The sequence below is a fragment of the Vanellus vanellus genome (assembly GCF_965231255.1).
Source record: "Vanellus vanellus genome assembly, chromosome: 1".
Lineage (NCBI taxonomy): Eukaryota > Metazoa > Chordata > Aves > Charadriiformes > Charadriidae > Vanellus > Vanellus vanellus.
In genome coordinates, this window is record NC_138905.1 from 104,266,517 (window position 1) to 104,291,393 (window position 24,877).

The 24,877-nt window shown below is 47.2% G+C and overlaps 1 protein-coding gene across 1 annotated transcript; it reads left to right on the top strand.

Moving 5' to 3' along the window:
- Positions 1-1,135: 1,135 nt before the first annotated feature.
- LOC309676811 (T-lymphocyte activation antigen CD80-like) lies at positions 1,136-22,147 on the top strand (the record flags this gene model as incomplete). Its single annotated transcript, XM_082489459.1, has 5 exons — positions 1,136-1,223; positions 14,034-14,372; positions 17,039-17,320; positions 18,945-19,070; positions 22,041-22,147. 5 exons carry the CDS (start codon positions 1,136-1,138, stop codon positions 22,145-22,147), a joined length of 942 nt encoding a protein of 313 aa, XP_082345585.1.
- Positions 22,148-24,877: the final 2,730 nt, after the last annotated feature.

Below are 24,877 nucleotides of genomic sequence, written 5' to 3' on the forward strand. Positions count from 1 at the left end.
AGCCCCTTTGGTCCTGGTGGTGCGGCCAGCAGCTGCTTGGCCATGAGGGCCAATGCATACAGCTGAAGCTGTCTGTCTTAAATTTTCTGTATGTAACTGGACTTGATGGATTACCTCCAGCTGGGCCTGAAATGATGGTGTGGGCTATTTTTTTTTTTTTTATTTCAAATATGATTTTATAGGATTACTCCCACAGTAGTGTCAGGTGCTTAACTTTGTCGCATTTTAGACGCTGATTTGAGAAGCCCCATCGGTGCCAGCGCTGCCCGACACTGCCGCTCAGTGCCCTCCAGTCACTGGCCCACAGGGTCCCCTCAGCCTGACACCCTCCTGTCCCCTTGCTGGAGGCTGTTATGGTTTGAGAGACCCGTAACAATTTATTGTTCTTTAGACAATCATTCTATCACCCGATGACCCCTAGTGAATGTGATGTTGATGGTATGAAATAACCCTGTTGGCCAGCTTTGGTCAAGTGCCCGGGTCTCGCTCCTCCTCATCCCTGCACCTGGTGAGCTCGAAAACACTGAGACCTTGAAACCCACCCACAACAGCTGGCTGTAAAGTAAATATTTTCACAAATTCAGACACCGGAGTCTTCTAAAAGTGCAGTCTTCCCAAGTATTAGAAGAGAAATTAGTCCTGTGTTGCTCAAACCAGGACAGAGGCGCAGCCAAGCCGTCCCCGAGGGGCAAAGGTGGCACCCGTGCCTGTCCCCAGTGGGCGCGGCGGGCGCCGCTGCCTTGCGCACGCCCCGGTGAGGAAGCCGTGGGCGGGCGTGAGGCGACTTATGAAGGCGAGTGCCTGCCCGCCGCCCGGCCTTCCCCTCACGCCCCGGTGGGGAGTCAGCGTCTGGGCGGCCTCTGTGGCAGGAGCCGGGCGCCCATGGCCCGGCACTGAGCCCCCCGCCTCCTCCTTGCCTCAGGGGGTGGCCCTCCGGGCCCCTCGCCCAGGGAAGCCACAGGTACCCCGGGCTGGCGGGGAGGGGAGCGGAGCGGGCCGGGCTTCTGGCTCGTGGTTTGTTGGGGCGGCAGCGGGCAGGAAGGAGAGGGGTGTGGTGGCGGGTGCTGTGGCTCCTTCGGGCGCCATCCCCCTAACTGTGTCCCCCCTCTCCTCCCGGCCCAGGAGCTACAGGAAGATGGCGTGCCTGCCCGTCGCCCCGCCGGCGCTGGCTTTGAGGAGGTGGCTGGGGCATGGGCTCTTTATGCTGCTCTGCCTGAGTTTAGGTAAGTAGGACGGGCTGGTGCAGAAGCACGGGAGGGGGCATGCTGGGCCCGATCCGTGTGCCAGTTGGCAGGGGATGGTGGCCCCCAAGGCACTCCTTCTGGTGTCTTCTGCCAGGGCTGAGGCTGGGCCAGGGTTCGGGGTGTCTGGCTCTGCTCACCATGGCGGCGAGCACTGAGGATCTGTGAGCTCTCGGCTCCCCAGGCCAGTCGCGCTGGGCTGTCGGCTTCCAGAGGGGGCAAAGGTGGTCGCACATCCCAGCTGAGGTGAGAGGAAGGAGGGTGTTTTCTGGCCGGCTGACATCTGTGGGGAGTACGTGATGTGGCCCCTCGGGCTTCGGCTTTGGTGGCAGGGTGGTTTCTGCAGTTTTTTGGATGGCTAAAAGTGAGTGCGCGGTGGGGGAGATGGGGCAGGGTGGTGGGTCAGAGAGGTTTCTGCCACCCAGGCAGCACCACACACAGTGGGTGCTTTCTCCGACAACACAAGTCTCCATCAGAGGACTGTAAAGGGCTATCCCCCGTCCTTCTCCAAGGACCTGCTGCAAAGCTCACTGAAGTCCACAGGTCCCTCCTGACCTCAAGAAGCTTGGGATGAGTCTTCTCAGCTGTGTGAAATGTTAACTCTGAAACCACACCGAACTCACTTCTGAGCCGGGTTTCGTGTGGATGCAAAATAGGTTGTGCTTATTGGCAATTTTAGTGTTTCCTTGCAGCTAACGATACTCTAAAGCAAACCTGGGCTGGACTGAGGCTTTGTTTAAAAATCAAGTGATGCAAAATTAGGAGGTTTTTATGCTGATTTTGTGAAACTGGGAGATATTTGATGCTGAGTTTCATTTTGAGTTTTTCTCAGAATCTTAAAACAAAACTCAGATAATTCAACAGGTATTGAATTGCAGAGCTTACTTTTAGAGAAAGCAACCACCTCAAACACCTCTCGTGAGATCTCTGCTCCCCTGTCTTCCCCCACACTCCTTCCCCTACCTCTGTGCTTGTGAAGCACGTGTCAAGCATGGATGTATTTTGCCGATACTGCAATGGGCAAACAATCAACCACATGCAGAACTATTTCTCTCTCTGTACTTTAAGAGCTTGTGGTGTTATTAATGTAATTACAAGCAAGTGATAATTAGGTGATTGTGTAGTTTCTATGAAAAGGATGCTGATTCCAAGGCCAAAGACAGACAATACTTGGATGTACAGTCTGATACATGCTAATATCCAGTACTAGAACTGGGAGTTTGATGATAGAAAACTAGGTGTTCCTATAGTTGTGCTTTTTTCAATATGGTTTACTAAGGGAATGACAGTTTATCCTGCTTTCTGTCTCTCCATCTGTGTCTTAGGCCCCTGCTTGTAACTTTTAAATCCTCTGCCCAGTTTCAACCAAATTTGACAGGCGAGCCAAGCTGGCAGAGGTGCAGTGTCCTTGCCTGCTACTTGGAAGCCTCTGTCCAGCCACAAGCAGCACCCAAACAGCCAGAACCCATGCTGGCCCTCCTCACGCCCAGATGAAAGAAAGGGCAGGGGGCAGCTGCAAGGGGGCTGGAAGGAGCGTGGCAGCACCAAGGGCTTGGGAATGGAGCGGGAGGCATGGGTAGAGGTGCCTGGGCTGGGAAACACAAGGCACAAATCCGTAGGTCAGCAGGTTTTGGCCATCCTGTTGTTGACTAAACTTACTTCTCCAAATCTGATCAATTACAAAATTCTGGGGTTTGATTCTGCAAGAGGCGGAGTAGACAAAAAAGAACTTTTTAAAAAGCATTGTATCAGCTTTGGGGGCATAACTGTTAGGTGCTTCCTACACAATGAGTCTGTGGAAGTTCTGGTGCCTCAGGAGCATGTTGTTTGGCAGAGTGATAAGAACAGCGCAGCCGATGCACTTCCTTTCTCTATGCACGCATACACACCCTGCCACCTTTCTCTCCAAAAAGAGGTATTCCTACGTTAGTGACCCTTGAAAATACATGGTATGGTACCCACAAACGAGTGGTAGTACAACCTTTACTGGGACTTGTAGGTCCCAGATGCCTTCCCTAGGTCACCTACAGGGACCACAAGGACCGACTTCTGACCTTGTCATGGCAAAATAGTGAAGCACTGGGAGACTTCTGTCTCCCTGCCAGTGACTTCCCACGCGTTGTTCAGTGAGTCACCAAGGCCAGCATTTACAGAACTGACCCTGTGTGGGACTGCTCATGACCACGTGAAGGCACAGTCAAAGCTGGCACCCAGAGCCTGTGACTACATCCTGCATCCTTGGGTTTAGCCCAGGTGTTCTGGTGCTTCCACACCTCCATGCCGTAGCGCTCCGAAAGGTCCAGTAACATGCTAGGATGAAAGGTACTCTGCATATGCTCTACCTGAGTGAAATAGTAATATAGGGAATGCCAGGATGAATTTTTACATTGTAGCAAAGGCAGCTTTAAGAGGGTCTTAATCAAAAAGGATTATTTCATAGGTATTGGTGTGTGCCCAAGGTACGTAGATACATTTGTTTCCCCTTGAGTTGCATTTTGTTGCTCTGAGGTTCACCTGAGGTGACCCACTGAAATGCCAGTGTAATTTAGAGCTGCTTCTGAGATGTCATCTGCTGCTGGAGACACTGATGTGCATGAACACCCTGCTGTCACAGCACAGTGGAAAAGTGGCAGAATCAAGGCAATTATAGCCTTGATTACAGCACAAACTTATTTATTTATGATCTGAACACATTGCTGGTATCCCCATGGGCTTGTTTTTCACCTGCCATTGCACCTTCACACCTATCTACGAATATCAGGATGTTCTCAGACCCAGTTTGTTGTATTAGTGTCCTGGTTGGAGGAAAATGTTGTTAGAAGTCACCCAGTACAACCTTTCCCTGCCCTGTGTGCAAACGTGGCGTAGCCTTGATTGCAGGGCCCCAGCGAGCCTCGTTTTTGTCCATGGAGTACTTCTTTTAGACTTCCCTGGAGTCTTTTCTTCTGACTGGGGACCGTCTAGTGCTTGGTTTCTTCCCAGTGGTGAAATTTTTTGGGAAGTTTTGAGGAAAATCCCTACAGCTTTTCTGAGTTATTGGAGAGTCGGGAGAGTGGGGAATAGCCACTTCCCTCCCCACCACGAGCGAGTGCTGGCTCACAAGTAACTCACTCTGGGAATCCCCTCTCACATGTTCCTGCCAATAAAGAGCTCGGAGTGGAGCTGGGTTTCAGAAAGGGACAAAGAAGACTGAGAACGAGAAAGATTCCTTGTTTCGTGGCCACCCCCAAAATATTGAAGTGTCTAGCAATGAGATTTAGGTGCTTGGCGGCTAATTTCCATGCCAGCTCTGGTATGGGTTGTGCCTAGGGTGGATTTCATGGTGGAGATGGCAGAAATTTTTCTTTATGTACCAGATTTTCCCACTTGATCACTGGATGCAAATTGAGTTTCTGTCTTATTGCTCTTGCTCCTTCAGCTGTTTTTTAAATTTCTTTATTTGGATGAGTTTCTGTCTCCTGCTGTGCCAGACATGCAGAAAAGTAATGTCTTTGGTTCAAAAACAAGAGCAGTGGAACTAAGGAACTTCTCTTTCCATCTGTCTTTCTATCCAGAGTGAAACCTTCTGTAACAGCTTGTCTGGAGAAACAGAAACCCAACTAAAGGCTCCTGCTTTTGCTTACAGACTCTTTTACTTCTTCTGCTGTGTTTTTAAGTGAAAGACTTCTTTAGAAAAAAACACAGAAAATTTAACATAGACAAGCTATATTCTTACACAGTCAAAATACAGTTATCCAACTGCATACTGAGTTTGTAAAGCTACTGGTCAAACACTCCTTTCGCCCACATTGTTTCCTTTTTCCAGTTAGATCAGAATGAACCCAGATAACTCCGGTAAGCTCACATTACTCTGAGGGCAACAACTTTTTTGCATTTCTTGGATCACTGAGACATTTGTAACTTTTTTGCAATGTGAATGTCAGACATTCCTGCATTTAAACATGCAAAGTTTGGGGCTGAAGTTTTACACAGTACGGTAGGTTACTGGCAGAAGTTGCCACCCAGTACGCCCTCACACCTTTCCTGCTTGTTGCTCCCTCAGTTCTGAGTTACAAGTGTGGTTTAATGGGCAGAATTAATCTGACATAACTGAAGACTGCCACTGATGGAGTTATCCCCTTGCCTCACCTGCGATGAGTTAGTTTTCTGTGGGGGTCAGCCCACTCTCTTGAATGCCAGTCTGCTTTTACACTCAACGCTGTGTACCCCAGAGGGGTATGCAGACAGGCAGAACACTTGAGGGGGCCAAACAGGTCGTTGGCACGGAAAGGTGCAATCCCGCTCCCCTCTCCTCTGCTTCCGGCTCTTCCCTCTCCTCCCCTCCTGTGTATTAGTTCTGGTACGTGTCTGATCCATGGATGAGTTAATTTCACTCCCAGCTTAGCAGAAAGTTTCTTCTTTTTCCTTTGTTTTACACCAACATGGTGTATTGAACCAGCCTCTGGAGAGCCTGGCAAGGAAAGCAGTGGGAACACTTCGGGTTGGAAGGGAAAGAGGAGCCAAATCACCTCTGCTCGTGTGGCGAAGGTGTGGATCGATACTGGTTTGTCATCTGGCTGCACCAGGAGGTTGTGCCAGGCTGGAGAATTTCCGTGTTCAGAGAAATTCTCCTTCCTTTCAAACATGTGTTTCCTACTATAAGCACTGTGTGCATGTAGATGTGGTATTTTTCATGAGATGGCAAGGCAAATGTGCGGAACGCAGAGAAGGCTGTTTGCTTGGCATAAGGAGGTCAGTTTTGCTTTTAAATAGATGAACTCTGTGTTTAATTGTAGCCGTTCTGTCCCCTTGGAGGGACATCACCATTGGGAGTCTCAGGAGGTCATTTGAGAATATGTAAATCTTTCCCAACGCGGAAATGCCACAGGCTTTGCTTCTGCTTTTTCACTGTTGTGCTTTTAAAATATCATTGGTCCCAGGGGACTCCCTGGCTGAAAATAAAAGTGCTGACTGCTGGCTAATGGTGGCATCTCCAGCTGTACTGCGCTCAAAAGGCGGCCACCTTTTGGCGATCCCAGCATGCTACCGTATCATATAAAAAGTTGTTAGAAAAGACCATCCAGGCAAGTCCCTCTGCATGCCGCTGTTCTTGCCATAGCAGGTACCCTCCGGTGTAGTTTTAAATGCCCAGCAAACAAGGATTTCATCCCTGCGCCAGGGGAAGTGCTTCAATCTGAACAGACCTCACTGTCCCATCAGACACTGCTTCCTGCCAGCCGAGAGAGCCCCGTCCCCGCGCTGCCCTGCCCTGCGATGCTCCCAGCCGGTGCCTCCAGCCGCCCCTGCCCGAGTCTCATTTCGCTCCCTCTGTGGCGTCATCCTTCAGTTAGTTACTATTCGCCATGCTGCACTCTTATATAGGGCTGTTTAACCTCTCTGGGTGCCAGTCCTCCAGCTGCGGGGTTATTGTCAAGGTTGTTGTCTGCAGAGCGTCTGTGAGTTAGCATCTGAGCAGGGACCAGGTTTTTCTAACAAGATAATGGCTGGCAGGCCTGTGGTGTTGTTAGCTGCACTGGTGAATATTGCTAGGGCTGTGGGCAAGTACTTTAGAAGAAAACAAACACTGTAATTTTTCTAATTTTGAGTGAGCTTATGTAAGAGGTATCATACTTGATTTTCCTGGTTACTGGGCACTTTCACCTTCTGTTAGTTTCAAGAGTGGGCTGGCTACTTGGGGAGCATGTGAGGCAGAGAGATTTAGCAACCATTGAATAAAACTGGGGCCTGAAGCAGTGGGGAGGACCTCAACTTCAAAAGCTGTGCTGCGAGGACAGAAGTTCGCAGGGCAATAGTACTGGAGGAATTAGGAAAATTATCTGAGAACATCTTCAGCTGGGAGATACAGAGGAAGTACAAAGTGATCCAGTCAGCAAGGGACAGAGTCCGCAGGGGAAAAAATTAACAACTTTTATTTTTGTCTTTGTGCGATAAATCTCCCCCAAAGGCCTATCTCACACAACTTTCACATCTAGTTTCTGCCCGCAAACTGGGAAATCGTAAGAGTGCTGAGCCAGTTGCAGGAATTTGATCTCGAAATGAACTAAAATATGAAAATCCTCTGAGGTCATTCAGATTTAATGTCCCCCCTGCCCTTTTTATTCACCCACTCATGTGCTTCACAGAGAAAGGGTGAAGGTTCAGAAAGACTCTTCCCTTCACTCCTTTCCCCAAGTCAAAGGCGTCCTTCTATCCCCTTCACTCCTTTCCCCAAGTCAAAGGCATCCCTCTGTCCCCTTGGACGGTGTCCCTGCCGGTATGCAGCACAGGAGATAAGCAAACCCTCCTTCCTCTCCTCCCCGACCAACACTCATGCAGAGGGCTCCACAGCAAAAAGGAAGATCTTAAGACATGATATTAGTCCCCATCCCACCCCCAAGTACTCTGGCATCTCATCTCCAGCTCTTTGCTTGGATCTGACCTCCCGGCTAGTGCCAAGATTAGAAATTTGCCAACTGGCTTGCAGAGAGTTGCTGTCTTACGTTATAAACAAAGCAGGCTGGACATACCCAGGTGGTGGGCTTGTCCCAGCGTGGGGCAGCGGTGACTCAGAAAGCAGTAGATCTTAATCTCAAGAGGTACTGAAAGACAAGCTGGGCACGGGGGGAGAGCAAGAAGGACGGGTACCGGGAAGGGTACCGGCTGGCTGGAGCTGCCCTGGCACTGCAGTGAGACCTTTTGCAAAAGCATTTCAGATTGCCTTTCATCTTCTCAGTTGCTGATTGCCGGTCATGGAATTTTTTCGTGATTAATGGAGTTTTTTTCCCCTTGAAGGCAGGTTTTTGACAGAGAAGTGACTCAGTGGTGGGGCTCCTTTCATTCCCTGCCTTGCTGGGTTGCCTTGCTGGCCTCGTGGCAAAAAAGCAATCGGGTCGGGGCATGAAATCTGCTTTCTGTTGAGCAGCGATTAACTGGAGAAAGCAGAGTATTCAGTCTGCAACCTGCAAAGGTAACTGCCATCAGAGGGAGGGCTTCAGCGGGAGTACTATTTGTCTAAAACTGGGATGACATTGGACACCAGCATGTGTTGAGAGCTCCCTGTGAACCAGTCTAAAATGAGTGTAACCTACAGTACCTCACTGCTTGTCAAAGTGTGCTCAGGAAGACAAATAAGTTTGATAGTCATCAACAGAGCCTCAAGTTAACATGCTGCTCGAAAAACAAATGGGATTAGTGCATACCCCCAAAGATGGGCTGTCTGGTTTTCACAGCCACTTTATGACTTCATGATTTCCTCACGACTTCATGATTTCTTCACTAAAGCCTTTGCTTGTGAAACAAAATAGGTTTAAAATGGAACAAAGGCTGCTGAAAGAGTCAGGCACCAAAACACCATGGGGATATTATAATTGTTGCCAAATCATGCAGTACAGAGCTGGGCAAATCAAGGCTACTGTTTTGTTTAGGAGGAATGTGGCAATGCAAAGATGGGAAGTGCATAAAGCCGCGTCAGGGGTGCTGTGCCCTTGCTATACCACTCTCTAAGCAGGGTGCCCCAAGGTGATGATGCAGAAGCAAGCAGAGATGAACTTCTAGAAAAACCTCTTCAAACTGTTTCCCTACCTCAGGCCTGCCATGACATCATCGTAAACTCGGATTAATTCCATCGCTTAATGGCTGCGGGCGCATTTGACTAGTGTGAGTGGGTACAGGGAAGCGAGACTGAGTGGAACCACTGTTGAATGAAGTACATCGCTGTTTTTCTTTTCTTCAGGATGCCTTCTTCTGCTCTTCTCTCACCGCATTTGGGATGAGTAAGGGAGCATGACCTCGCAAGAGGTCACCATGACACGAGCGAAGCAAACTGGGTTTGCAGCTGCTTTGCTTTGCATTGCTGGAGCAGCCTAGAGCAGCAGAAGGGTAGCAGCAGGCCTGTGGTTCGTGACCAGAAGGTCAGGCTCAGGGTTGTGCAAGGGGAAAGGGCCACTCCTGCTTTCCCTGCGTGCCCAGACCTGCCTTTGCATGCCCCTACTTGCTGGAGTGGAGTCTGGGTAGAAGGAGCCTTGGAGGCTTGCCAGGCGCTTGTGCCCAGGTTAATGTGCAGTCACAGACTCCTCAAAGAGGACAGCCAGCAGGCCCTGCCACCACCTGCTTTTCTCTGTTTCATCCCATCTTTCTCATTTCACGGGGTCTTTACAGCAAAAAGCAAAGGGAGGCGGTGTTTTTACATGCTGCTGAAATCTCACAGTGTCTCCATACAGAAGTCACCTGAGCATCTAATGGGGTCTTTCCTGTGAACAGTGCATTCACAGGAGTCTGACACAATGCTGATTTAAATACAAAGCATTTCTTCATGTATTCCAGTGCAGTAGAGAATGTTTGCTGAATTTTAACTCTATGGAAAGCTTTGGGAGAATCTGATTCCTCACTGCTAAAATCACCTGGGATAAACAAAAGATCAAGACCTTTAAAGACCTAGCTTTTCAAAATTTCTCAATTTCTTAACTGATTATCTGTCTTGGAAGTTCCCATAAAATACTGCACTATGCTCAAAGGATAAATCCTGCAAGTGTGGGGCAAATGTGCTATTCACAGAAAATGAGGGGCCCAAGTTGCAGAATTACCTGGGGACTGTTGGGTGTGATTCCTGCGCTGACCTCAGGGGATGGCCCCAGGAGAAAGCCACAGCTCCACGAGACGTATTTTCCTCAGCTGGCCAGAAGTGCCCTTGCCTCGCCATGACATGATGTGCACCTCCTCCCAGAGCTGCCCCAAGTCCCTTTTTCCAGTCCACTCACAGGCAGAGGGCAAGAAAGATGTCAGCACCCCAGTGGAGCAAGAGTCCCAGGTGCCTGGTCCAGGCAAAGTCTGTGTTGCCAATAATGTAAGAGTAGATACCCCAACCGCTGTTGCAAAGATAAATAGGGGACCTTACGGAAAAAAAGCAATGCAAGGGTGTTTTGATCCTCCTGGTTTGAGAGGGCCACCAACAATTTGCCTCAGAGCTTTCCGCAGGACTTATGGTAGAAACACTATGCAGATCCACTGTCTTACCTGCTGCTTACATGGGGGGAGGGGAGCAAAGGAATCCAGGCCCACCAAGAAGAACCTTTCTCTCCGCGTGTGTTGTTTTGTGGGTTGTGTGTGAAACAAGGTAACACAAGGTCAGATCAAACAAAGGCAAAGCAGTTCAGAAGGGCAGAGAAATAGAGGACGGAGGGGAAAGAGAACCAGGAATTATCTGAAGGTTCCCAGGAGTTCAGCGCTGTTCCTCTAAAGCATGGCGCGGTCTTTTACTGCCTTTTACAGTGAAATCTCTCTGCAGGACTTCTGTCCTAGAGGCAATCTGCTCTCCCATACCGCCTGACTGTACGTGTGGTCAGGACAGCCAAGCTCTCTGTGGCCGGGAAATTTCTGAAACGTGGCTTGGGCAAGGAGTGAAGGAAATAGGGATATGGGCTCAACAGCTCTCCTGTTTGCTGACTCTCGAAGCAAACAAGAAAGGACGGGTTTCCTCTACACTCACCTTTGCGTTCTCATTAGCCCTGCCATGGGGGGCATCCGCAGCACAGGCATAGTTTGAATGAAACATGTTTTTCTGCCTGGGGAACAGAAAGTCAGCCCTTTCATCGGTTCAGTGTTGCCACATGCTGCAGGCTTCCAGTGATGGAGCAACATACGTGCACAGCTTGTTGTCTGGTGGGCTTCAGTGGGCGGTAGGAAGAGGAGGGATCTTTTTTTTTTCTAGAAAAGTAATTCAAAATTATTTCCATGGTAGGTACCTCCCCCACAGCCTGGTTACAGAGAACATTCAACACAGAAATGGGAGAGAACTGAATTTTCATTTTTGCTTTGCAGTTCACCTTTAAAGTGAAAGGGGACTTTTGTGGGGCTGAATGACTCTTCGTGGACTTTGGTTCCTTCAGGCTTGCAGCACTCAGGTTGCAGTTTCAAGGGTGCAGAGCCTTTTAAGGGTAGATGTGACATCATCAGGAGTTTCCAGCCCCTGCACATGTACTGCCAAGGAGGTTTTTGTTCTCCTTTTGGTTGCAAAGGAGACTCTTAGGGGCAAGGCGTGGAGAACCTCATGCAACTCATGATGCGATGTCACCCTGACATTTACTGTACGCCCACTCTTCCCCTATCGCTGCAAAAGAAAACAGAAAATTGTCTTTATCAGTCTCCACAATCCCAAAGTTTGACCATCTGCTCTTGTGAGTCTCTCCAGCAATAGTAAAAGCTGAACTGTGAGAACAAGCAAAAATGTGGTCAAGGAAAAAAACAGAAATGCATGCAGACACACAGGAGGAGGAACTTCAAGCATCACAGCTTAAAGTGGGCTGCTTTTAAGGTGAACAGAAGGAAATGCTTTTTCACACAATATGTAATCGAACTGTGCAACTCATCATCACGGGATGTTGTGGAAACCAAAAATATACATGCATTCCTGAAGGGGCAAGAACTATTCCTGAAGAGTAGGTTTAGCAGTAGCAATTAAACTGCTGATGTCAAGAAATCCCTGAATTCCTGGCTGCCAAAGTATGGCAATCCTTATCCCTGTGGTGTGTAAGAACTGTTTTTTCTACCATTTTGCTACCAGTTGCTGGCTGACACAGGTCAGCAGGCTGAGTGGGCTCCTGGTCTGCCCCACTCTGGGTGCTCAGAGTCTGCGATGCATTATAAGGGGAAGTACAGGTACTGGGGGGAAAAAAATGTATTTGAATCTTTTACCTTTGGAAGACCAGTGAAGTGGTTGAGTGGAGGGAACCCAATTAAATGAGAAACTGCTCATTTAATTACATTTTCTATTTTATTAAATTAAGATTAAAACTTGCCATAGTGTTGCCAGGACCTCCCCAGTATTTTTCTGTGCGTTTCCTACAAATTTAATGTAAAGCATGCAAGTGGGACAGGGGTAGGTGTGCCACAGGGAAGGGGGGTGAAAGCTTATTTCATGTTGTGTCCCAGGCTCTCTGTCTGGGATTAACTTCAGCAAGTGGCCCCCGATGCTGCCCCAAGACCTGTCTGTGCCAGGGCACTGGCTGAGCATCTGCTTGTCTCCCTCCAGCATCAGCATCTGGAGGACTGCAAACCACTTCATCAGGGTGTGCCACTGGGCACAAGTCAACACACCACAGGGGTCTCGCTGCCGGCTGTGTGATGGCATCCCAAGGGTCTGTGAGTCACCGCAAAGCAAACGATTCCTGTCAGGCAACAAGCTTGTGGCTGTTTTGGACACTTCAGCTGAATCTGAATGTCACACCACCCCACTCACACCTTAAGCGCTGCGCTCTGTGCCTGCGTACGGTGTGGCTGTGGTTAGACATTAGCTGTGACAATAATGTGTGAGCCAGCATCAGCCAGACTTTGCTGTGGGTGGGTGGCAGTTCTTAGGCTCAGCTTTGTCAAGTGTTCAGTTCACACTTCAGGCAGAGGCTTTGCACATGGGATCCCACCTCCACTGACTGGTGATGCTGCACTCTCCCCATCAGTGACACACTGCCTAGTCAGGACTTTCCCACTTTCTCTCTCAGACAGGTTTACTGAGATCTGTTCTGCAGGGAGGGAAGAGGGAACTTGAATCTTCTCTGTCCTGAGGGCAGCGATTTTCTTGGTTTTCTGCTCTCAATCAATGGAGTGCAACAGATTGGTTATCCCCCTTTCACTACTGGAGATGGGTGCTAAGGTAGTGAGGCTGAGGCAAGCAGGGCAAACGTAAAGCAACGTAAAGCAACCCGACCTTCTGGAATAAAAAAGCAGAGTGCACAGGGATAAGCATTGTCCTGAAGGTTGCACAAACCCAAGCAAAAGCCCAACCGTCTGCCCTGGCCCTGCTATAGCACAGGACTGCGCGTCAGTACTGTGTTGCTCTTCCAGCAACAGCAGGAGGTCCTTGCTAGGCTGCTCCCTCCCATTTTAGGTCCTGGCCCCTACGAGTGCCTACCCCCTGGAAAGAGGAAGGGGAGTGGGAAAGCAGGGCTGATCACAGGAGCGGCGTGCATAGAAGTCACGCTGCGAAGCAAGGGGATTACTGCTAACCTAGTGAAAGTTGTACCTAATTTCCTCCTTGCAAGGGCCTCAGCTTGTTATTGTAGGCACATGCCTGTATACTAAGTATGGCAGCGACATGGTTGCTGGGCAGGAGTTGGGGAATGCCTGTGCTGGTTTGCAAGTAATCCCAAGGGAGGCCCCTGGGCCTTCACAAATATAAATTTGTTTTATCTACACTTTGCAAAATTGTTCATTTGCTAGTACTAGGAGGCTGACAACAGTGTGGCTGTAAATTGTTTATTATTAGGGTTGCTTCTAGCTTCTAGAATCTTAAAAGATTTGGCTTTTTTTTTTCTTTTACCAAAAAAACCCTTCCAAAAAAATCCCAAACCCCCAAACTGAGGCCCTGTGTGGCATGCAGGGAACCCACTGGAGGGTGACACAGACTTTCCAAACCCTGAGCTCTGAAAAGGGAGACCAGAGGATACAGCAGTTTGGGCATGTATGTTTTTATCCCTTTACATTAATAATGGCAATTCTTTACTCTGAGGTATGTTTTTTTTTAAGGGGCCAGCAAAATTTCTGTTCAGGCAGGTAACTCTCCTGCCTTTGCCTTCAGTAGTTCATGCAGAAATTGTTGTGTACCCGCTAGCTCGGCATCCTAATTAGCACTGGAGCATCACGTGAAAGGCATTGCCAAGGTAGCCCTCCCTCAGTGCAGATCTGAAGTTGTAAACAGCTCAGTGGGTGATGAGGGACGTTAGTGGGTGCAGACAGAGCTGAAAAAGGTGATCTCTATGCAGCAGGTTCTGGGACAAGGCTATGCCACTGTCTCACTGACTTTTGTTTGCCCCCCACCTACAGGCTATGCACTGGAGAAGAAAGTAGTCAAAAGCAAACTGGGAGAAAAAGTCGGCCTGCCTTGTTGTCATGAAATTCCCAGCTCGGAAAGCCTACATAATTACCGGGTCTACTGGCAGATGAATACCACAGAGGTAGTGCTTGCTTACGCAGAGGGGAAGGAGATCTCCAAGCACAAACGGTATGAGAACCGGACAGAGATGGACTCCAGGAACTTCACCTTGTGGATCTCCCCTGTGGAAATCCTGGACAATGGCCCTTACCAGTGTGTAGTTCAGCACCTCAGATCTTCACAGAACTCATTTGTTTTGTGTGATGAGACTGTCACCCTCTTTGTTACAGGTAGGTGGATTGCCTCCCAACACCTGAGGCTTTACCATGCCAACTTCTGGGGGTAAGAGACACTCCTCCAAGCTTTAGTCGTAGTGTAGCAGATAGACTTTCATCGGGAAGCCTAAAAGAGTGCTGGAAGGTGTGTTAAGGCCCATGTATTTCCATTCTAGCAGCTTCCCTCCTTATCTTTCCAAAGCTACCCTAGGTACAGAAAATTCACCTTACCCACCACCAGCCTACCATCCTCCCCTTGATGCCTCCCTCTTGAGCAAGGACCTCTCCCAGGACACCTCTCCAGGTACCACTGCTGGTAGGTGCCCTAGGCCACCTCTGCCCCTTGCTGTCTTTTGGGCAAAGCAGAGACCAAGCCCTTAGTGCATGGGAAGCATCCAAGCCGAAAAAGGAATGGGCTGACATTGCTCCTCTGTGATCACAGCAGCATCCCAGCCCTGCATCCAATCCCTTGGGAGCCCAGGGTCTCCAGGGGGCTGACCAGCTCGCTGGCTACACTGCAGCTCTACAACCAAAGGCTGAACTCAGCTGGAGATTTGAGACTTTTTACCTTAAAAAAACAACCCGAGTTCCTTTGCTCAAAACGAATCTGAATCTTTTCTTGGAGGCTACAAAAAGTTCCATTGACATTATTTTCCATTTCCACCACTGGTTTTGTGGCAGTTGGTTTCAACCAAAGGCAGAGATACTGGTAACATATATAAATATATCCATGCATTTGAATACCTTTAGCAGCAGAGAGTTCCAGGAATCTTCCAGACAAGCCAGTGAATGAGCATTCCCCATTTGGAATGAGATTTGTCAGCAAACAAAACCAAGCTCCGGAAGTTTGGCTATTGCCTGCCTGTCTGAGGGCATGGTGGGCATATGTGCAAGGAGACAAATTTAGTGATCTTTCTGGGAACCAATATGAAAAAAAGGGAAGTGAACAGCCAGCACCCTCTCTAACCAGGAGAGCTGAGGAGTCAACTGCATGAAAAACATGAAATAATGGCTCTCTTTTCCTCCTTGCAAATACTCCAGTTTCTTTCCTCCCAGAAATCCCCTTGCTGTCTTAATAGGCCAGTTGTAACTGTGGTAGACTTCTGCTCCCTTTGGAAAAGTGGGATCAGTTATTGTGACTATCAGGAAAGGGAGAGGTCCCCTTGCCCCTGCTGGAATCTGGCTATCCTGAGAGAGGTGAAAAGGTGTTACTCCCCGACGACTGATCAGGAAGCCTTGGTGAAGCTGTCTGGGAGGTTTGAAGGGCCTTTCCGGACTGGATGTCAATGCTGTATTGCTCAACAGATAGTGGCCCTGGAAGGAAATCTGTGTCTCTCCTTGTCCACCACTGGTTGGGCATGCAATGTTTATTTCACTAGTTACTTGGTAGCCTAGACCATGGGTTCATGGTCAGCAGAAGCCATAGAAGACACACTATGACCGCAAGGCTATCTGCCTTGCACAGATCCCACCAGTCATGTGGTCAAATGGTGAGGCAGGCGGGGAGCAATGGCAGACAAAACCTTAGCTACTCCAAAAAGGGTCATTTTGCAGTGAGTTGAGCAAGCTGCTACAGCCCTCTGCCTGGCCTTGCCGTGGGTGGGACTAGTGCCTGAGGGGGTGTGCAGGCTACGGACCTACAGCTGGCAGGGGTGGGAGGGAGTGTTTGGTCCCTTTAGCAGCAGCGGTGGTGTGACTTACGCCCACCAGGAAGCCACACACTAGGTTTCTTTTTCCGACTGGTGCCTCTCTTGCTAAACATGTGGTGGCATGGAGATTTTTCCAGTGGGAGACTTGCCTTAAATAGTTCCTTTGCCACCCCTTGCCTCCTCCTCCTCACCCCGGGCTGTCCAATTGCAATCCTCAGTTGTACCAATGCAACTGTTTACAGTAACACAGTGAAGCAGATTGGCAAAGGGAAGTGGGCTAAAAATGACACCACCTTTCTTCTTCTTCACTCATATTAGTCCTCTCATCCATTTCACCATGCAGCCTTGCAAACACAGCAATACATCTGACCAGAAGGGAGGGCATAGAACAAGCTGGCTGGGTGGGAAATCTCTGAAAATAGGCTTTGGCGATGAGAAAAAGGTCCAGTGCAAACATGGTCTGGGAGGACCTGTGTTTGCTATGCATTTCTGCAAAGACTAGTATAACTGGGTCTTCCTCCCAGCTGGGCTTTCTGGAGGGGCTGTCATGCAGAAAATGTAATTCAGTCTCTTGCTGGCCATCCTGCCTGAGAGACCAACATGTGACTCATCTCCTCTCCCACCAGAGATGGACCCTTTGTGAGCTTCTGGCTGGGAAGGGACTAATGAGGGAGGGAAAAGGAAATTGTCTACCGTTGCCTGTAATATGGATTTCTAATCAGGCCTGTATTTTTCCTACCTGTTTTATGATTCTTTCTGTTGTTCCACAAACTACTGTATGTAGAAAGAAACATTGGCATTGGAGAGGTGGGGTCATGAAGCCTGTGTACTGCCCAGGGAGGAGCAGAAGCAAAGGCCAAGACCGTATCCAGTCAAGGCTGTGGGAAGAATGCTAAGGCACAAGAAAGACCAAACAGATTATGACAGAGGAAGAATGCCCTGTGGGGGAGTCTTTGCTTTGACTGTGGGTGATCAGGACTGCAGCCCTCACTGTAATCTGACCGAATGGTAACTAAATCTTTCTTGCTTCAGCTGATTTCAGTAAGCCGAGCATAACAGCAGAAGTAACCGCTAAGTCTTGTGAATCAACTGAGATGGTGGTAAGCTGTTCTTCTCATGGAGGTTTCCCCAAACCCAAAATATCTGGAGCCCTCAACAACATGTCCGTGGTGTGGAACGTCAGTTGGGTGCCCGAGTCCAGCTTCAGCCCGTACAACGTCACTGGCAAACTGCAGCTCAACGTGACCAAAGACGTCAGCATCACTTGCTCCGTTGAATACAATGGCTTTGCCAAGTCCACCAGTTTGCTTCTGAGTAGGTTTTGTTAATAGTTTGTGTAACAACTAAACTATTTTGTTGAACCTGCTGAGTTGCCTCTCTGAGAAGGTGGTAGGTTTTGTGAATCAGTTCATGCAAGGATTCCACCTGTGAGCTGCTCACCAAAATATTTCAAAGGCTGTAAAGCAGCAGGGGTGGGAGAGGAGAGTTACAACAGTGACTGACAAGCAGAGATGGCTCTGGCTTCCTGCCGCTCTCTTGTGAGTCACAGCTGGGCTGACGGGGCAGCTGGATCCTGTTGTGATCTGGTGATGTCAGCCTCGGTGGCCACCATTGGGTGCCCCTCTGTACCAGCACAGTCTTGCTGCCAGTTGGGTGACACAGACCTGATATTCGAATGGAAGGCCTTGAGAAATGCGTGTGCCTTAAAAGCCACAGGTTGCATTTAAAAATAATTTCCTCATTTAACAAGCATGTTTGTTCCTGCTTCAGTGACAGACGCTGTCAGCTGGGGTCTAGAAAATATTCTGCTTTCATACACATATTTAATATAGGGTTAACTCATACAGAAAAAATTCCATCACTGTGCGTGGCTTAAAAGTGATAACATAATAGATAAGTCTGTGCTTTGAAAAGCCTGAGGCGCAAGTGGAAACAGCATGAGGGAAGGCAATACACTCCAGTCCAGATGTTTTGTAGTCGAAGGGGATTTGCAAGAAAATTCTTAAAACCAAAAGAATTTTTTTTAATGTTGTTACCAAAAAATTATTCTGAAATGTCTCTGAGTCTGATGTTTTCACTGGAGATGTAAGGGCACCTTCAAGGGAAGCTAGAAAAACGCTACTGTTCTTAGGGAATTGTACTTTATTCATCAAGGTACCTTATTCATCAGTCTTACTAAAATTAAAGGGGCTCGTGAGGAGAGGTGCCATTCAGCTTCAGGACGAATTCCAGAAATTAGTGCTATATGAATATTGCTTATTGGTGGATGTAGTGCATAATGCCCCTACAGATGGTAATGGAAGAAGGTTATGAATATCATACTACATAGAAAAGGAGAGCAACAAAAAAAGTAATAATAGTAATACACTCTTATCACACAGATTCTCAGAGGAGGGTGTAATCAACAGTGACAACAGCAGTCACAAAACCCCCTCTGAAAGCGAACTCTGCCACAACTCTTTTCCTGCCATGAAGAAAAATGTCTATTCTAGTCTATTTAATGCATCATTCTCCATCAACTGTGCATTCAGAAAGAAAAAAAAATAGGCACAAATCTAGTGAAAACAGTAAGAAGAACAGCAGAGTACATTTGAGAATGGAAGTTTTCCAGAAATGGATTCAGACTTTTTCACCTCTCCTAACCAGTTTCTTTAAAACCAGCTTATGTGTGTTTAAATATTGCCTCAGTCCTGTTCTGGACAAAGATCCAGCATTTCAGATTTTGTGGATGTATTAAAAAGTTCAGCACATAGCAAATGTGGGGGAATGGAAGAATGTGCCAGCTTTGTCAGTTTGTTTATTGAATAGGTAAAATTTCAGGTTGAATATCTGAGTTAGAATTTGGCCAGAACCACCAAAATTCAGATACCTGCTCTTACATGAAAATGCCAATGTGTCATTGGGCCCTTTATTTATGTTTTATTTTTTTCTGTCTCAGAAAAAACAAATGATTGTATTGTCCCTACTGTGCCTCCATCTTATAATGTCATTACTGCTTCAAGTATCATCATTATCATCTTCCTTTTGGCTATCACCCTAGCAGCAAGATACCTCCCAAGGCATGGTAAGTGTAGCTCCTTTTTCAAGAAACAGTCTTTTACTGATTATGGAGTTTCTATGTAAAATATGCATTAATAGAAACTATACTGACACACTAGGTATTTTTGTACCGTCTTCTCATTTCCTTTTTTTTTTTTAGTTCATGCAGCATCTACTGTGACAAAATCTAAGTCCAGCTCAGGACTTTCCTACATTTTGTGTGCAGGCAGCACTAAGGTTCAGGTTTGAGAGTGAAGGGGTGATGGGGTGTTTTGACAGCAGAATATTTCCGAAATCAAAGGTATACAGAATTGAAGAGATTTACAAAGGTCCATTTTTATGTACTAAGATGCTTGAAGATGCCAAGAATCTTGATGATCATGATAGATACAGCTGAGCAGTGACAATTTCAAAATGGGATCTCTCTACGCACCCTCCTTAGACAATCCCTCAGAAAAGTCACAGAGCCAAAGTTACAAAAATATATATGGCCACAAAAGGGACTTAAGCATAGCAATGTCCCACTTTTAGGAGAACCTCAATCAGGAGAGATGGATTTGTGTTTTTTGTGTGGCCAAAAATGGTACAAGTGAGGTGCCCTGTCCCACCCTATGAAGTCTTCAGTTATTCCAGATATGTCTCCAGGAGTTTTTCAGTGCCAAAGAGGACCTCGAGCATCTCAGAGTTAGCTGGCAGCTGAGTAGATTTTTTTTTTTTGGTGGCTCAAAAAAACCCAAAATCTCATCTGTTAGCACTTGCTCCTAATCACGTCTAAGATGACCTAGCCAGAAAGTCCTTGAAGATGTGGGTAGACAGCTAATGGATTTATAAAGGCAGCTGGACATCCAGCCAGTATTGAAAGGCAACAGCAGTAGATGTCCTATCCACATCCTGTTAGCAGCTTTGAAAAGCAGTCCTGGAGAAAGACAGCAGGCCTTGCAACACATTATAAATATCACCCAATCAAGTTCTGTCAGGTCACTGGGGAAGTCAAGTCTGGAGACAAGAACCCCAGACTGAGAGTGCTCTATGTTCAGCTGACTTAAACTAGAAGCCACCAGTCTGAGCGTCTTAGCTCATCCCGGTCACAGTAGTATCCCCCATTGGAAAGAGGTTATTTGTTAGGCAGCAGGGACTCGGTTCACTTAGGAACACTTGTAAGTTTGTCACGCTTGTGTCTTCTGCTACCTCTATTCCAACTTCAGACAACTTCACTCCCAAGTTAGAAGTGTGGAGGTAGAATTACTGTTTTTATTTCCTCTCCACACCAACCACAGCTTTTCAAAAACCAATGTGACCACTGAGTCAGCCTGGGCTAATTTTCGTTTTGGTGCTTTATCACAAATAAAGGAAGCTTCTGGAAGGCAGTGACTCTTGGCTACACCTGTGCACATCCTTATTTTTCACTCATGTGTCCCTATGACACCAGTGCTATTTCTCCCCTGCTGTTCCCTGGGGCTATGTCAATGGGAAAGCAGCAAGCAGGTTGAAACCAAGAAAATCACAGCTGACCCACAGCCTGTGCTATTAGCTGTATGGATAATGAACTTCTAATTATAGGAAAAAATGAACTGGAATTGGAGGATTTCGTTCTAAATAAATACAGGCTAGAAATGAAAAGGTTCCTTACCATTAAATTAGTAAGATTCTGGAGCATTCTGAGATAACCTTTTATACAGAAAACAAATTGCTTTTAAAGTAGATGTGAAAAGCATACCAATGTGGCAGAATGCGCTCACCTGCAACTGCATGGGACATAGCTGCATAAACTGGAATTTCCCTTTCAGTCCTATTTTCCTAATATGCAGAGGGAGTAGATTTATTGAGTCAGGTGGTGCTATCTTGTACAGCCACTTTCCAGACCAGGCATAACTGTAAGAAACCGAAGCTAGACTTTCAATCCAACTTCCCAGTTTGTATGGTTGTCGCATTTCGGTGCTGCTGTGTATTGCCACCTGGCTGGGAAGGGAAATATCTGTCCTGAGAGTGCTTGCTGCTGGTGTTGCTACAGGTGACCTTTCAAGAGCTATTGTGGGAGCTCAGAGTAGGTCTGAGCGTACCTCTGTTGTGCTGGTGTATGGAAAGCTGTGTTGGGAGCTGCATTGATGCTAAGAGTGGTTTCTGAGCTCAGAAAGCTATGCTTCAAAGAGCTGAAGTGTGGGAGGGAAGAATAGAAAGATAGCGCAAAACGGAAATAAGGGTTCTCAGATGTGTGATTGTGGTGGTGACCAAAACATGTAGATGCTTTGTTGAGGTTCACAATGCCCTGCTTTGAGGAGCTCACAGCCTAACTTGCTTATCTTTGCAGTAATTTAAGAATGAAAACTCTCTAGATTTTTTTTAATGGCTTTTCAATTAATTTAACACAAAGCACCAAGATTAGACCAAGATTGTGGTCACTTATAGAATAGCTTAGGACCCATGTTGTAAAGTTTGTGAAAGTACCATTTACTGTAATAGTACAGAAGCATTCAGCTTGAATTGTTAAAACAAAAGTTGTTCATAGATACTGAGATACTAAAGGGACCTGTTTAATCTGAACTACTTTTAAAGCCCTGAAAGAGTTCTACCACCGGCATTCTTTCATTTGCTTGGTAAAGTGCATTTAGTGACATGTAACTTTTACCATTATTTCCCTTATGACATTATATTAGCATGTAGCAACCTGTCTTTGTGCCAGGCTGAGGTCCTAACCCTGTGCTAATAAGAACTCTTTTATCCGTATGAATCTATATAGATAAAATTTATATATAACAGAGCTTTCTGTCAGATCAGACTATGGCTGTGGGCCAGTCGTATTCAGATGTACCACAGGGATGAGTCTCGCCAAGGAAAACCAGAAGTAACTAGACCTAAAAGATTTCTTTTTCTTTAATTTCTGCTCTCCTCTCTCCCCACTGTCAGCTATACTTTATTTTGTTGAAGAAGACATTTGGATTCAGCACTTTCGTGTCTTCTGGAATTCCAGATACTAATGAGGGATTTTCTTTTTCAGTCTGTTCTCACTGTTGTAAGACTCAGGATTCAGTGGAAGAGGGTGTGAAAGAATGTACAAAGACACCCTTGAGCTCTAAAGTGACATCTGAAACATCATCTGTATGACCAGATCCCATTTGCAGGTAATTTTCTTCGCCATTCTTCTCTTGGCAAAATAGCTTCTCAAATACTATTATATTCTTGTGCGATGTTAGCTCACATGTATGACTTTTAATATGAGTGTGTGCTGTCCTTTAGGGTAAATAAAAGCGGTAGGGCCCTGTTGCCAACTCAGATGCGTGGTGTTTCTCAGCCAGGTAACTACAGGAATGATGCTCGTATTGCTTGTGGGCCACTGCTTTGTTTGGGTTATTTCAAATTTCTAGAGGTGAATCTAGTGAAAAATGTTAGAGGACCACATTTCCTGGGCTGCTAAGCTGCTTTCTCCATAGAATGGGCCCTGCACGGATGGCATGAGCCACATGTCTGATCTGATGCATAAACGTGGGAATATCACTGATGATAGAAATAAAGGATTGACTAAATGACCGTGAGGCAGAAGTGAACGATGAGCCAATGATTCCAATTTTCCCAGGAAGATTAGCAATTCCAGCCCGCTTCTGAGATACTTGCATTCCCTTCAGCAGCTGGAGAAATGGAGAAGGAAAAGTTTCCCCTCCAAGACGTGCCCAGGAAACACTCGTATTTTAAAAGGAGCTACTTTCAATAATGAGGTGGTGTGAAGGATGGGCTGGGGAAAAGTCTGGCTTACCATGCTTTTGTGACTACAAAGCATTATATTCATTTGGGCTTGAAAGCTCAGCTGTGTTCAGGGCTGCGTCCTCCAAAAAGACATTTTTCAAGTCAAGGGACTTAAGGAAAGATTAGCAGCTAACTGTTCTTATTCACATCATTATCCAGGTGACTGCATTTCCTGCTTTCACCATAGCATGCTGAATTGCCAGGGTAATGCCATAGAGTAACAGCTGTAGAGTCCTAGAAGTCATGAATTTATCACACTGTGCGTTGCAGTAATCTAAAAGCTTAACATTTTTGAGATGGAAAAGAGGGGAAACTATCATTCAGGCCACTCATCTCATTTCCAAACTAGACCACCCACTCATGTTTTCCTCTGGGAAAGGCCCTATCTGGAACAGATACTAGAGCCCTGGTTAGCATGAATTCTGGGGGGGGTTGTGATGGGAGTGGCGGGAGTTCACCTACTGCATAAATCCATTCTGCCACATTCCTCTTTTGTTGTAAAAATTTGCCAGGCTCTTTCTGTAAGTGGCTGGTATTTACCAGCTCCAGTGTCTGGAATGGCTGCTGCCTGTGGACAGGGGTGGAAGCTGTGAGTTAGGACAAAGTATTGCTTCCTTAGTAGCTGACTGTCATCTCGCAACTGTGGGATGCGCTGAGCCATGCCCTATTGCTGCTTAAATAGGGTAGCGCATTCGTTAGTCATCCTCCCGTCGCAGAGGAATGGCACCTCTGTGCGGTCCAAAGAGTTTCACAGCACGCGTTGAGCCAGCCTGTAGCTCGCTGTCGTGCCTATCTTGAGCTGTCTAGGTCTGAACAGCTCTGTCTTTACTGTAGTAGGAGCCCTCTTGTGGAGGGCTATTGCAAGTGATCCCTGTTTGTCTCAGCTCTGCAACGTTCTGCCTTACATTTAGGGTTAAGAAGAAGGGAAGGGGAAATAAGTAAAACCTTTTCTTTGTGTCCCTCAGGTTTCTCATCCTGTGTATTCTGCACTGCAGTCCCCACCGTTCGTTGTACAGCAATGCTTATTGCGTTGACCCTCTGGCTCTCTGAATGTGGATGACAGCAGTAGAAAACTGTTCAAGAAGACTGACAATGTAATCTTGCATGAATGAATACAAAACCCCCACCTACGCCACAGAAGCTGTGGGGTGGTCTCATTACAATGGGGTCACTGGAATTCCAACTGGGACAACCCTCTGTGTTCCCGCAACGGGGCAGAAGAAAGTCATCGGCATGGTGCTGCTTCAGCATACCAGTTCAAGAGTTTGGGATCCTCTTGCTTTGATGCTGCCTCTATGAAAATCAGGGGGCCTGCAGAGCCCTAGCTGGTAGCCCATGCCTACCTACCCCTTTAGTAATGTAGAGCTGGCCTTTGGGAGGCCCCAGACCCCGACACACTGTCATGTCAGGCTGTGCCTCCATGTTGCAACTGGGAGCATCTAAAACTTCTTTTATATTCAGCCTCGCGTGGGTATCTGCCAGTACTCTTCTTTGTGCTGGAGGACTTGATTTGGACTTGACTATTAGAGATACGTGTCCCTTCTCCCCTAAAGAGGCAATAATGCACACACTTTTCATGAAAAAGCACCTTGAAGTGGGACTATATGCCTCATGCTTATATTCTGTGCTATTGGATGTTTTAGGGAATGATACTTACTGACGGCACACCTAACAGCTAACTAATATTGCTTATCTACTGCAGTGGCAGAAGTTCTCATAACCCTTCTCTCCTGAAAGGATGGCCTCGCCAACCCAGGTACCAAAGTACAGCTCCTCCATTAAATTACTCAGTCGTACAGGAGCACATCTGACAGAGCGCAGCCCACTGGTGGTGGCACACGCACGTGCACCCCTTTGCACATACACGTACAAGCTTTTACACACATTCCTCCCTACCCGCACTTGTAAAGCCCCGTTTAAATTTCTGTAACATTCACTGGTTCTCTCACATGTATCTACTGTAATGAAATGTAACTCAGGGCCTTGCTTCGTAAATATAGGTCTGCTTTTGTTTGTAGCTTTGCCTAGGAATGCTTGTTAGGGTAGGCTCCCCAGATTCTTGGGAGTCTCTCACAGAGACATAGGGATTTACAT